The sequence below is a fragment of the Panthera tigris genome, chromosome B3, assembly GCF_018350195.1.
Source record: "Panthera tigris isolate Pti1 chromosome B3, P.tigris_Pti1_mat1.1, whole genome shotgun sequence".
Classification (NCBI taxonomy): domain Eukaryota; kingdom Metazoa; phylum Chordata; class Mammalia; order Carnivora; family Felidae; genus Panthera; species Panthera tigris.
Genome location: NC_056665.1, coordinates 58624006 through 58638268, shown reverse-complemented (window position 1 = coordinate 58638268; position 14263 = coordinate 58624006). Strand labels below are relative to the sequence as shown.

Below are 14263 nucleotides of genomic sequence, written 5' to 3'. Positions count from 1 at the left end.
TGAAGTACTTGAATTAAAATTCAATTCAAATAAAAAATAAATCCCTCTTAATCCTTCTTCCTTCTAGTAATTTCATGCAGTTTACAAATGCCTTCATTTCATGTGTACATGTCTTCTGTTAAGTCTCAAACACCTAAAGAGTTCTGCTTTTCTCTCATTCCTTTCTTTAGGGGACTGTGACCATAGGTACTTAACGCAGTTGAATAAACTAACTTCCGTTATGGAGAGATTGTTCTTCCTATCAGCTAGAGATCAGGAGTAAAAAATACAAATACCAAACTGAGTAAACCAGTTGCTTATTTAACAAACACATCTCTACTGTCAGGCACTGTTACATAACCCGGAGATTCCAAGACAAGACCCCTCTTGACTACATTAAGTTTTAAAGAGGAGATCGTTTCCAAAATGTTTTCTGTTATTAAAAAGAGCCCAGGAGTGCCTGGCTGGTTCAGTCAGAAAACATACGATTTTTGACCCTGGGTTGGGAGTTCCAGCCCTATGCTGAGTGTAGAGATCACGTAAATAAAATTTAAGGGTTAAAAAAAAAAAAAAGCCCAAAGACTCAGAGGACACTCTCAAACTTAATGACATAAACTCTAACTCCTGGCCGAACAGTTACACAAGTGGAAAGTTAGTATAGGATTATAACTAGGTGTTTTGTTTTTTGTTGTTTTTTTTTTCGGTCTTCCCAAATCACGCAACCTTTGCTATTTTGTTCAACTTCTGGGGCACTGCTCCTATATAACAGTAAGCGTGTAATAAATATTTGTTAAGCAATAAATGAGTGGGCAAACGAGGTTCTATCCTTGAAGAAGGGAGGCAGGCGGGGGGAAGAGACCATGTGTGAAGGCAGTCGCTGTTTCATGCACAAGAAAAAGGTATCAAGATGATTCAAATTAGAGATTGTCCCCAACTGGTATCTTTAAGGGATTTAAGTGAAAGAAAATGGGCACGGTACACAGCACAGTAACGATTAATCAACCTATGCTGACTTTATCCGCGCCCGAGCTGGGACCCACTCCAGGTTCCCTGCGGCCAGCAAAGGAGCTGAATACCTTCTCTGTTCCCACCCCCTACCCCTCCCCGCCCCTCACAAGGGAAGGGAGGGTGGGGCTGCAAAGCAAGAAAAAGGTTCTAAGAGGGCACCTAGATCACCTCTCAAGTGTTTATCACTCCTCTCCCCGCTACCCCCACACCCGGAGGAGTAGCACTGGGGCCAGCCGAACTAAGGCTCCGGACTCCTCCCACACTGCCCAGCCTTCCCGCAGCACTTACTGCCGAAAGGGACCATTGAGGCAGCAGGCACCCCCACTCCGGCCGCTCGGCGCCAAGGAAAGCACTTGCAAGCTGCCTGCAGCTGTTAGGCTCCCCAGAACCTCCTGCTCTCTGTGCAACTGTGCCCGGGATCCCAGCCGCCGTGTTGCCTCCGCTGGGACTGGCACCAACAACATAGGTAGAACCCGCTCCATGGCTTTAGAGCTGCAACTGCCCCAGCTGGCAGCCCTGCCGGCTGCTTATTCTGCAGCCATTTTGGTCCGGCCATTTCTTCCGGTCACCTGAGCCGATCTGCGTCCTGGGCATGCGCAGTGTAGCCGCCTCGCTCGCTGTCTCGTGACTCCGGCATAGACAGCTGAGCTGTCTCGGCTGATTGCATTTCTCGCCAATGGAGGCCGGCACCAACCTGACCCACCAAACTCCATCTGCCTTTTCCTCAAGCCTGTTTGCTTAACTACCCTGAAAGAATTAAGGACCAAATTTAGCGGCTTAAGGCAGGCTGCAGCAACTTGACTCGCTCTGGGGCATTACCCTCTGTATTTTTACTCTAAATGCTTTCCATCTGTTGGAACCCGGTTTCTGCCTCTCTCTGCCTCTCTCTCTCTCTCCTTTGCTTTTACTATCCTACTGTTATTTTCGCTTACAGGACCTGGGTGGTATCACGTCTTTGGTAATGTGGACTGCTCTCTTGTTAGGGAGTTGACCTGAATGTTGAAGTCAAATAATATCCATTGTAAAGGGCAAAGAAATAGGGTAGTCAAGGTGGGGTTGTGGTAGAGTTTCTGTATCATTACTAGTCTTTTATCAAGGAAGTATGATGAAAAATCTTCAGAGCTGGAGCGGAACAGAGAGGGTGAAGAAATTAGAGGTGTGTAATAGGAACTTGGGAAGGTCTAATAAACATCACTATCTTAACACATTCACACACAGGTAACCAAAGGCCAACTCCTCCGTTTGTGCTTTGATTCACATCCTTCTTGTTCTAAGACTTTGAGTCTGTAAAATTTTTTCTTCTGCATTGCTTTCTCCCCCTTTATTGGGGTGTTTGACATTATACCAAGTCCACATGATATTCTCAAAAGAAATCCTCCCTTAATGTACACAGACCACTACCTGCTGTCGTTTTTATATCCCCTTAAGAAAATTCTTAGTTGACTCTTCTTAACCACCCTCCCCAAGCCCTATTTTCCTTGTTTTTTTCCCCCCACTTCAGTATGGGGCACCCACCATTCACTTTACTTGAAGTCATCCAAGTAACCACGGTTATCAAGCCTATCAACCCCCACTGTTACCAAGCCTATCAGCAATGTCTGCCAACTCTTACTTCCAAGACCTATTCCAAATTTCTTCTCTGCTTTCTCTGCCCCTCCTCTTCAAGTTTTGCTTGAACTGATGGAAGAAACCTCTGAACATTTTTCTCTGCTTTCTCCCTTCTTCCTCTAACAATAAGCAGGCCAGAGTGACCTAAAAATGAAGTCACATCACTTTCCAGTTTAAAATTTGGACTTCCCATTAGTTAAAATTCCAATATTTAAGTCATGGCTTATAAACCTATACCTTGCCTCCCTCTCTCCAAACTCATCACCCTCCCACCTTCTCTGTGTACTTTAGCCATACTTTTCCTTCTTCTTCTGAAACACATTAAATTCATTCTCACTTGGCAGCTTTGTGCTCAGTAGTTCCTCTGTGTGGAATACTTTCCCTTCTACCTAATTGTAACCACTGTTGACAGTCCTTCCCGGACCATTACACTGCAGTCACTCCTGACACACCAGGGTATTGATCACAACTTAATGTTTTGCATCAGCCCCTGACTAACCAGAATGTAACCTTCAGAAGAGCAGGGAGTTTTCACTGCTGTTACTCTACTACCTAAAATGTGCCTGGTTAGGGGTGCCTGGGTGGCTCAGTCGGTTAAGCGTACGACTTCGGCTCAGGTCATGATCTCACGGTCTGTGAGTTCGAGCCCCACCTCAGGCTCTGTGCTGACAGCTCAGAGCCTGGAGCCTGTTTCAGATTCTGTGTCTCCCTCTCTCTCTGCCCCTCCCCTGTTCACGCCCTGTCTCTGTCTCAAAAATAAATAAACGTTAAAAAATAAAATTAAAAAAAAAAATGTGCCTGGTTCAAAAAAGGGATTCCAGTGATTAATTTAACTTGACAAACAAGGTCATGTATTCATCAACAAACATTTCATGCCCCAAGGGAGATATTTATATCCAATCCTATTAGCTTAAAGAGGGCTACTTTCTCTTTATACAAAATGGCAGTAGTGGGGGCACCTGTTTGGCTCCGTCAGGTAAGTGTCATGACTCTTGATTTCAGTTCAGGTCATGACCTCACACTTTGAGTTCTAACCCCACATCAGGCTCCCCACTGGAGCCTGCTTGGGATTCTTTCTCTTCCTCTCTCTTTCTCTGCCCCTTCCCTGTTTTCTCTCAAAGTAAATAAATACACCAGGAAAAAAAAATGGAAACAGTAAAGAAATTTCCAGGTCATACTTTTGTTAGGCATAACAAGACCTTGTCCCTTTTATTAAGGACTTTCTTAGGGCATTCACAAGTTGCATCTCCTAACTTATAACAAGTTTGAACACATCATTCTTTTAGCTCTTTAATTATACCTTATCGTGTCATGCCATTTTAGGCATATCACATAGGTTTTTAATGCAAGCGTAAGAAAATGTTTTGGTTGGGGTCCTTCAATATATCAAGGCATAAGAAATGTCCTTGGACTCTCTGGATCTCTGAAGACATAGCTCATATAGCTAATGTCTGATGATTAAACTTTTCCTACATGTACATGTTCCAGAACAACTGGATCAGTAGATCCAAGCAAGCCTACAAAGAGAACAGATGTTAACTGTAAACAATTATATTTTCTAAAATATTTGTGTTATTTGATTAGTATCTGACTCCTTCCAGCAGATGGTAAATTCTGAGGACACAAGTGACCTTTCATGTTGTTCATGCTTTTATCTTAGAGTAGTTGTCCCTCAAATATTTCCTCAATTAACCATTCAGCTTCTATTCATCCTTGCCCTTAAGTAGTTTAGCATAATAAATGAGGAAAGCCATCTGGGAATAAATTAAAAAGTCTGACTGAAGAAATAGGCGTCACAGCCCTAATATGGACCAACTGGTTACTCAGTAAATGCGGATATCTGGAACAACTTCTAAAAACAAGGTATCCTTCATATTCTTAGCTTAAAACAAGAACAAAGTGACAGAACCTAGACTGGGCTTGAACAAGGGGCTAGGACCTTGTTTCTGCCATCACTTACTCCATCCTCTCCCCTAGCTGCTGTACCAATTGTTTGTCCACATGGTGACAAAACAGAGGAAGAAGGTTGCTGGGGAAGGCTAAGGGTTCTGCCAGAGAGGCTGTCGGCATATGGGCGATCTCCCAGGCGATCAGAACCACCATGTCTGTCCTGGCGGGCAGAAAAGACAGAAAACCTCAGAGTCTTTGTATTTATGTAGTAAACAGAACTCAAGGCCAAGGTTCCTAGTTATTTTTCCACCACCACTATCAGCCTTTGTGCTTGTAGCAATTAAGGGAACATTTGCAGAGTTTCTATGTGCCAAACAATACTTAGTGCTTTACATATGCTCCTTCTTATATTAAGAACTCTGAAGTTCCTTGCTTCAGATTCTCAGTCGCTCTGCCCCTCCCCTGCTCATGCTCATGCGTGAGCAATATAAGTATTAAAAAAAAAAAGAAAAAACAAAAAAAAGGAGCACCTGGGTGGCTCAGTTGGTTAAGTGTCCAACTTCAGCTCAGGTCATGAGCTCACTGGTTATGAGTTTGAGCCCCACGTGGGCTGACAGCTCAGATCCCGGAGCTTGCTTCAGATTCTTTGTCTCCCTCTCTCTCTGCCCCACCCCCACTCATATTCTGCTTCTCTCAAGTATATAAACATTGAAAAAATGTGGGGGGGTTTGTGCCTGGGTGACTCAGTTGGTTAAGCGTCTGACTTCAGCTCAGGTCATGATCTCATGGTTTGTGGGTTTGAGCCCTGCGTCAGGCTCTGTGTTGACAGCCTGGAGCCTGCTTCAGATTCTGCATACTCCCCACCCCCCCCCACCCCCCCCGCCCACCCACCCTCTCCCTGCCCCTCACATGCTCATGCTCTGTCTCTGTCTTTATACAACTTCCCTTCTCTATACAACTTCCTTCCCAATACTAGAATATACCACTCAGGAAATATCTCATCTGACTCAGCCTATACATCCCAGGGGTACTGACATAGTATTTACAAGGCCATAAGATCTTACCAAGCTGAATTATCACTATTGGACTCCTTAAGAGAAGACTCCAGGGATACCAGCTGCTCCCCATGACTCAGCAGGGCATAGAGCAAAGAAATTCCAAACTGCAAGTGATAGAATATCCAAGGTAAGAGGAGTTCACCATAGGCAAGCAGTGCTTTCCTGGCTCTGCCACGTTCCCAATTAAAAGGGAAGGTTCACATGTAAAAATAGAGTACAACACTTGTAAAATGGTCAGGTTTTACAATGGCTGGCCAAAGAACTCTCAGACCTTTAGAAGGAAATCACTGCTTTCAAGTTTCCAGAAGATCCTTGTGGAGAGTTGATTAAATGCACACTTGTGGGTTCTACTCTCAGGAGTCAGAGTCTATACATCAGGAATAGACCCAGGAATCTGATGCAGGTAGTTTGTGGGCCCCACTGAATGAAGCATTACTTTAGGCAAAGATCTTCAGAGAGGGGTTCACAAGATATACCATTGGGGTAATTAGAAGGTATCAGAACTTTCACATCTAGAGTCTTCACTTAAGTTTTTCTATCTTTCTATTTACATAATAAAGGTATGTACTTAGTATAGTTTCACATGTGTAGGACCTATAGACAAGCACATGGGGGACATGATTCAGAGCTTTTTACTAAAAGAGATAATCAATAAAGTTTGGTGACGGGGCACCTGGGTGTCTCAGTCAGTTAAGCGTCCGACTTCAGCTCAGGTCATGATCTGGCAGTCCATGAGTTCGAGTCCCACGTTGGGCCCTGTGCTGACAGCTCAGAGCCTGGAGCCTGCTTCGGATTCTGTGTCTCCCTCTCTCTCTCTCTGCCCCTCCCCCCGCTTATGCTCTGTCTCACTCTCAAAAATGAATAAAAGTAAAAAAAAAAAAAAAGACAAAAACAAAAAAAGTTTGGTGACCTCTGCTCTAGAGGTCCACCTCAGCACCATCAGGGAGCTTGTTACAAAAACAAATGCATGGGCCACACTCCAAGTCTACTAAATGAGACTCTCTAGGGGTGAGACCAAGGAACCGGTGTTCTGTGAGTTCTCCAGGTGATCTTAGTGCTTACTAGATATGGAGGAGCACTGCAGCGAAGATGGAAAGTTAGCACTCCCTTGCTTATTCCTTGCCTGTGATAGCACCTGAAGGCCATCTGTGGCAAGAGAAAAGCCTCCACACTGTGTTACCTGGTTCTGAAGGATCACAGTGACTGGTCGCTCTGAGGAGCCAGGCGGAAACAGCATTAGCCCCTGAAGTCCTTGGAGGAGTTCATGGAAGGTCAAGTAACTGATACACTTGCCCAGAGGTTTGAATAACATTTGTAGGGCCTGCAAGAAGGTAAGTGCCTCTCTCAGATTTCACTACAACTTCACCTCCTCCTACTTTGCCTCTACCCCCTTTTCTTGCTGACCTGCTTTTGGCACTTTCCTGGTCAGGTTACTTCCCCAGCCTATCATTATTCATGTCTCTCCAACCTGAATACTGGTCTTCCAATATCCACTTATTTAGGATGTTAGGATTCCCTAACAAAGTTGGACATGGGGCTCGCACTTCTCAGGGAGTCCTTATCTTCTCAAACCTCCACAGCACACTCACACCTGTGCCAACACATGCCTGTATTTTGTTTATTGTACCTAAAGTTCATCAGTTGTTCCTATAGTAGTTTGTTCTGGAACTCACCCACCTGAGGGTGTCAGGTTGACCTCCCCCTGCCCAGCACTTTCTCCAGCATCTCTGGGGGTGGGGGACAGAGGATTAAGTGGAAGGATCCCTCACCCATCCACAAAAGTATCCTCTGCTCAGTGCCACAATACCTGATCGGCAACATCCCTTCTGACTAGGAGGGGCAAATGGTGGGTGATAGCTAGAAGAATGCTAACAGCTTGATCCTGGGGCAGGAAAGGGAGCAGCCTTGCCACCAGAGCTTTCCCCTTCCTCACGGAGAGCACCTGCAGGAAGCCATCTGCTGCCTCCCTACATGTGAGAAAGGAGAACATTTTCAGGGCTCTGTATAGAGGGCTCTGGCTACATGCCAGAAAGGAGGGGCAGAAGCAAAGTCAGTGTCTTTGCTCATCTTGCCCTTCCTGGGCTGGAGGTGTGACCCTCCCACACTCACTCCAGATTATTCTGCTCCTGGGTCTTTAAGGCCTGGAAGAGCTTCTCAACCTGGTTGCTCTTCTGTTCGGAGTAGCAGAGCTGTTGAGGCCCATCCTTCTGGCCCTGTTCTAGCTCTAGTAACTGAATGAACATCTGGCAATTTGAGGGTGGGAAAAGAGGAAGAGGTCAATATGAGCAATATTCCATTCTCAAGGGTCAATTAGGAACTCATCCCTAAGGACTTGATAGCTCACCTTCTCAATCCGGGACAACACCTGAAGCCTCTGACTGCTTGCAGCTCCCATCTCCTAGGAGAGAGTCCCAGGCCATCAGCCACACCTCCATAGCAGCAGCCCAGGCCTCAAGCGAGCTATAAATTGAGCCAGAAAGGCTAACACAAAGTCTGACCACACTTCTTTATCACTCTTAGGTCACAATCTGATCTCAAGCATGACAATGCCCCAGTCCTTTCTCCAAAACAGGGGAGAAAAAAAGGGTTCTGGAGAGTTAACACTTCTACCTGCTCTTGAGATCCATGGGGTACAGCATCAATAGCTCGACGAGGGCTAAAACATGTTGATACAGCTACCTGGCCCAGGGAACCCTCGATTCGAACCACTGCACAAAAAGGAGTCAAAAAAACACATTCCTTTCCCCTTTCCACCCTCTATTCATCTGGATGTCTATCCCAACCCACCACGTCAGCCCTGGTCCCACCTGACTCATAAGCCTCCGCCTTCTGAATGTAAGGTGTTACCAGCTTGAGGGATTCAACCTTGGTCCTTCGCCCAAGTAGTTCTTCCTCTGTCTGCTTCTTCTCTAGTTTCTGATAATATTCCTGAGAGTCCATGGAATAGAAAAATGTATCCTCATCTCAACTTAGAATTAAGGTTCTTAAATGCAACTTCTTAATACATCCTTTCCTACAGCATTCATTTCAGAAATGATCTTGGCACTTTAGGCTTTTCTGCCGACATCTTGAGTTGGGCATCGTGCCATCTGTATTGGGGTCTCCGTACTAAGGACCTGAGGAGCTAGATACCACCACCAGTTCTGATGAGAAAGCAGAGAGCAAGGTGGAAATCCAGGAAGCAAACCTGTCCCAACATCTGCAACCTTCTTTCATTCCTTATTCCCAGTATACACATTGCACACATCTTCCGCCCCCAATCCCTGTTTGGTTTTGTGATTGTACCTGTGCTTTCCCAAATTACAGTTATCTGATGGCATGAAGAACCATGAGGAGCTTGCAGTACAGAGATGGCACTATTGTCAACTGGCCAGTAGCCAATAGCACTCTAGGCCAGTTTTATGCTTCTGAGGAATGGCCCAGCAGCTCTAGTATCTTCTCAAAGAAATCTGTAAAATCCCAAGCTAAATAAAGCCACTGACTGTGAGTCAAACAAGGATTTAAATAAAGTTCTTTCACTTAGGAGCAGTGCCAAAAAGGCAAGAGTATAAAAATATTTTGCTTTCAGTGATCTGGGCAGAAAGAAGAGTTTTTGAAGCATGGTGGAAAGGAAGAAAGAAATTAGTCTAAATAAGGGGTTAAGGGTCGGAAACTTGGTAGGGGGCTCATAGAAGTTAAGAAGAAAGTGGAACACAGCTTAGACAACATCCAAAATCAGTAGTTAAGACCTGCCTCATAAATAAAAGAGAGATCGGGAACAGAAGGTAAGGAGTGAAAATTTCTGCCGGCATTTATTCAGTTCAACAAATTGAATCCCGCTATTTAGGAGATTCATGTATCATATCTAAAAAAGCAAAGTAGGTGAAGGTTTATAACAAGACATTTCTAAGATCCACAAAAGTGTACAAAGGCAGAAAAGTTCTTATTTCAAGGCTGAGTAGGGGAAATTCTTGGCAAAGGATGAAGACAAAATGTCAATGTTTGGGGAATTGTAAATAATCCCATTTGTCTGAAGTGTAGGAGAATAGAGGATAACGATCTTGGGATGTCAGCTTTAGAAATATGGCCCCTATCCTGTAGGGATGGTCTCTCCCACCTGACTGGACATGGCCTCTAAAAGTTGGAAAAAAAGTTGGAAGGCTGATGGAGTCCAGGTCCATTTGACGCCAAGGTCAGAGGCGGAGAAGAGCGCCTGGGGCTCACCTGGTAGTAATAGTCATCCAGGCAGGGGTTCTCACTCTGCAGCTGGACCATCTGTACTTTTATCACCCAGTCTTTCTCTTTTCGGGTCATGAGGTTAACATAGGGGTCTGGCTGCTGAGACCAAGGCTTCTTGGCTGGGGGACTTTAAGCCAGAAGGAACATTCCTTTAGACCTTCCCACCCCTGCACAGTGAATTTCCCAAGGAGAGTTAAGCAGGGAGTGGAGCCATCTGGGCAGGATGGAACAGAGTGCATAGGTGGGCAACACTGGGAGAGTGTTATTTGTGTAGGGGCTTTGGAGAGATGCCCAATCACATAGGAATACTCAGCATGCATACGAGCTGCCCTCAACCCCGCTGCCCATCCAGGCTTTACCTTGGTGTTCGACTATGTTGCTGCAGCTGCAAGATCCGTTGGTGCTGAGGGTGGAGCTGGGTCAGATGACTAGGAAGACTTAGAAAGAAACTTCGGCTGGGTGAAAGAAAGCACTCAGCTCCCTGCCCTCCCATTCAATTAGCCTCTGGTAACCTCAGTTGGACATCTAAAGCAACTCCATCTGTTCATGTGCCTCCCCCAAAGTCAGCCACACAAAACACCACAACCCTAGCTCAGCAGGGCTCACTTTCCCCTCCAAGATACATTTTCCTGCAATTTGGCTGCGGGAAATCTTGACAAAAGAGACAACGACTTGGCCTGGTTGTTGGGAGTTCTGTCCTAACTTGAGTTCTGCCATGCCAGCTAACCTCAAGTAAGTTTTTAGTCCTTCTGGGCCTCTATTTCCTCATCTGTAAGGGGAAAATGACTGGACCCTACCACACACTTCTCTTACTAAGTTTCTGTAGGTGTTTTTCTGTGGCAGTTGGTGGAGAGGCTCCACCCCTCCTCAAACCACTACTTTCTGAACCCTCTGGAGAAGAGTTCAGCTTGTGGGAGACACTGGGATGCCCAGCTCACTGAGCCAGTACCTGAAACTAGGGGGCCATGAGGTTGGTGGGCTGCAGAAGAGAGTTGGGTCTGGTAGGAGAAGTCGAGGTCCAAAGTGTCGTGCTGGAGAACTGGCACTGGAAAAGGTAGTCCGGAAAGGAACAGGAGAGAGGTAGTCCAGCGTCTGAGAGAGGAATTTGGAAGTCTGGGAAAAGGGCATCTTCAGCAACAAATGCTGCTCTTGCTGCCACATGCCTTTCCCACCTTTATATTGTCACCTGCCTTTTCTCCCATAAGAACCTCACCCAACAGAGTTGGTCACCTCCTAGGGAGCAGCTCCTTAGTCCCTGACAGTGTGGGGGCATGCGCTTTTCCTGTCTGGTGAGTCATCACCGGTCTCGGTCTCTCCTCTCTGGGATGGTCTTCCCTCAGACTCTTGTACCTTCAGCTACTGGGGCAATGTTTCTTTGCCTCTTTTTGGACTCCTCCTCCCCAGAGCTGCAATTGTCTTCTTATTCTCCCTGTAGGCTTTCCTGCAATTCCTCTACCCCATGCCATGTTCTCATTACACAGTTAACCTAAGGGCAGGTGCTCTTTCCAGCCCTAAGCTCAATGCTGCTCATCTGCTGAAACATTGGGAGGTGAAAGGATGGCTCTAGTTTGTCTTTTTCACTTGGATGGCCAGTTGTCCCCTGACCACCTCTACCATTTACCAACCTTCCCTAGACTATAGGTATCTCCTGCCTCCCATACCTGCACCTCACTTGGGGTGCTCCATTTCCAGAGCAAGGTCAAGAGCAGACTAAGGTACACTCCACATGCTTCTTCTCCACACACCATTACTTTCTCACAGGATGGATAATGAAGTGACTCACCTGCCACAGAAAGTGCAAGGAAGCAGGTGACATCCCCAACACACCAGAGGCCTTGATTCCAGGGGAGTTGAGAAGACCTCTCTAGAATGGGAGGAAGAATGAGGCTTGAAAGAGCCATGTGGTCATCAGCATCCACTGGGTTTGGGGTGCGGGAAGGCCAACCACTTCCAATATGCAAGACAGTGGAAGCCTGGCCCTCCATTGTAATCAAAATCAACTGGATCAGGACCTCTCTGCTTCCTTTGAGGGGAAGCAAGACTGGTATCTCAGGAGTGGGTTGAGGGAGAATCTGAGTGATTTCATTTCTGTTTGGGAACCCTGGTCTCTCTCCACTGGTTGTGGGAATCCAGGGGAATAAATACCAGGAATGAACTGCTGAGACATGGGGCCTAGGGTCAAAGAAAACTCACCTTCAGCACCAGGAGCTGGACGAGCACCTATGGGCTATGCACAACCCTTCTAGGACCTGGTTTTTAAGGTGAAGACAGCATCAGAAACTAAGTAGGAAATAGGAAGAAGGAAGGAGAGTGTCTCTACTCAGGTTCAAGCCTGAAATAGAAAGTGTTAACCCAGAATTTATCTTAGAAAGGTGTGGAGGTCATGTAGTCATGGCCAAATGATTAAAGCGAGGGACTAGAAAGGAGTGAAGAGAAGGATATTTAGCAACAGTCTGTAAGCCGCAGATGGTTCAGGACAACAGTTACCCCACCCCCTCCTGTCCTGGTACCTGAGTGCTGTGGACAGCATTGAGGACAGCTGGATCCCCGAGATCACTCTCTTCCTCATCCTCCTCTTCCTCCTCCTCCGGGTCTGGGGTTAGATCTGGATCCAAATCCATCTCCTCCTCCTCCTCCTCGTCTTCCATTTGGGAGGCAGATACTGGCTCCTCCTCAGGAGCCAAGGAGCCACAGCACTTGCTCAGGCCTCGGTTTAAGTGGGGGCCTGAGGAGGGAGTAGATGGGGACTCAGGCGTGAAGAGTCTTTTCTAGAGAGGCTGCTTCTCAGTAGCACCTCTGTTTACAAGTCACCTCCAGCACACTCTTCAAACAATGTCTCCCCCTCGTTACCTGCCCCTAACCACTCCCCTAGCACAAATGGAACCTGACAGGTGCCAACCACTTTTGCTTTCCATATCTCTCCAATTGCCTAAGTACTACCCCAGGTTTCTCCACTTGCTTTCCCCCACATAACAGCCCTGAGTGCCTCCTTAACCAATCAAGTTCCAGCTACCAGGACCCACTGCAATTTAAGCCTACTATGCACCAGATACCTTACATGTATGTGTCCTTTTAATGCTGAGCAGTCCTGCAAGGCTGTTATTGATAATTTCACAATGGAGCAGAGGAAAATAGGGCCCAGAAAAGTGACCTCAGTCACCAGTGTGATGTAGCTAGCAAGTCAAAGAGTTTGGAAGTCACTGCCAGTAATTCTGGACACCCAGGCCCATATCCATCCACTGAACCAGACCATCAAGTCTCTGTACCCCAAGCCTTTTCATCCAGATATCACAGCCTAATTGTCAATACCTTCAAGACATGTCATCTTTGCAGGCTTGCAGACTTCCGCCATGGCTGTTTCCTCTGGTAAGATAACACCATCCGCCTCTGGAAGGTAAACCTGAGACAGGGAAGAAACCCAGAGACACCCTCCTTCTCAGTAAGGATGTCATGGCATCCATCCTCAAAGAGCCATGATCTCCCCCTAGCAAGGTTGTCAGAGGAGTATTGGCCGAGCGTCTTGAAGCAGGACCCTGGGCTTTCAGACTATTTTAAAGCCCCATGCTGTGCCCTCACCAGTCCAGCTGCAGGGAGCAAAGGGTCAGAAATGGGACAGAGTTTGGAATTGGAGAAGCACTTCCACACAGATACACACTTGGCCTGCAGGCCTCACAGCTGCCTTGTTGTTGACACCCACCACTGGACTGTTGCTGTTCTTTCCACTTAGTTTAGCCATGGCAGCCTAGGCCTGGCTTGTTTGCTGCCCTGGCTTTAAGACTCCCAGCCCCTCCTTTGCTGCCCCCTTAAAGGGCCAGCATCCCCCCCCCCCCAACCACTGCACCTTGATAGAAGTATGAGAATATAATCTAATAATAGAGAAAACTCTTGAAATGGCAAGAGACATAAATTCCATTTTTAACCACCAAGTTTGTGAGTACAGTTTATGGGGATTGATATTTGGGAGTAGGTATTTGTTAAAAGGATCCCTGTTTTCCACACCCTTCATAGGAGCGTTATGAGGTTATGTTCCCTTCAGTCCCTAGATTTTGATTCATCAAAATTGGATTGGAAAGCCCTGGGGGGATTCTGAGGAGATTTGCCAGGAACCAAGATCTCAGCGCTTGGGCAGTGCACTTGTAGATCCTGAGTGCACCTGATGATGCTTGCCTTTCACTGGGTGTTCTGAGTTAAAATCTGCCACCTAGCTCTAACTGATGAGGGACCCCTGTGAATTTAGAAGCCAGATCTTCAAGGTTAAAACCCATTTGCATGAGTTACCCAGACAATCTTGTATCTTCTTGGCTACTCCAGTGGAAAACAGGTTCAAAAGCTCAGGAGTAATAAGAAAACAAGACAACAACAAAAATGAGCACATCAGTACAGCTGGTAGGCAAAAACCTAAGACCCACCTGAGCCTCATCTAACACCTGAGTGAGCTGGGTTCTGTGCCCATATCCTGTATTTATTATGTTTTCTAAATTTTAGTTACTTAACATACAGTG

At 46.3% G+C, this 14263-nt stretch overlaps 2 protein-coding genes across 2 annotated transcripts in view; both read right to left on the bottom strand.

The window, feature by feature from the left end:
- Positions 1 to 1546, bottom strand: part of SPG11 (SPG11 vesicle trafficking associated, spatacsin) — an 86457-nt gene extending 84911 nt beyond the window's left edge. The window contains exon 1 of the mRNA XM_007081757.3: positions 1276 to 1546. Coding sequence (XP_007081819.3) covers positions 1276 to 1469 — 194 coding nt within the window. The 5' untranslated portion in view covers positions 1470 to 1546. The remainder of the gene's footprint in view (positions 1 to 1275) is intronic.
- On the bottom strand, positions 1515 to 13497 carry PATL2 (PAT1 homolog 2). Its single transcript, XM_015537349.2, has 16 exons — positions 13417 to 13497; positions 13071 to 13161; positions 12272 to 12486; positions 11545 to 11625; positions 10711 to 10853; positions 10121 to 10189; positions 9747 to 9888; positions 8351 to 8471; positions 8154 to 8251; positions 7888 to 7941; positions 7653 to 7786; positions 7351 to 7510; positions 6724 to 6864; positions 5550 to 5647; positions 4556 to 4705; positions 1515 to 1734 (listed from the first exon to the last, which is right to left on the bottom strand). Exons 1-16 carry the CDS (start codon positions 13495 to 13497, stop codon positions 1515 to 1517), a joined length of 1998 nt encoding a protein of 665 aa, XP_015392835.2.
- Between the last annotated feature and the right edge of the window lie 766 nt (positions 13498 to 14263).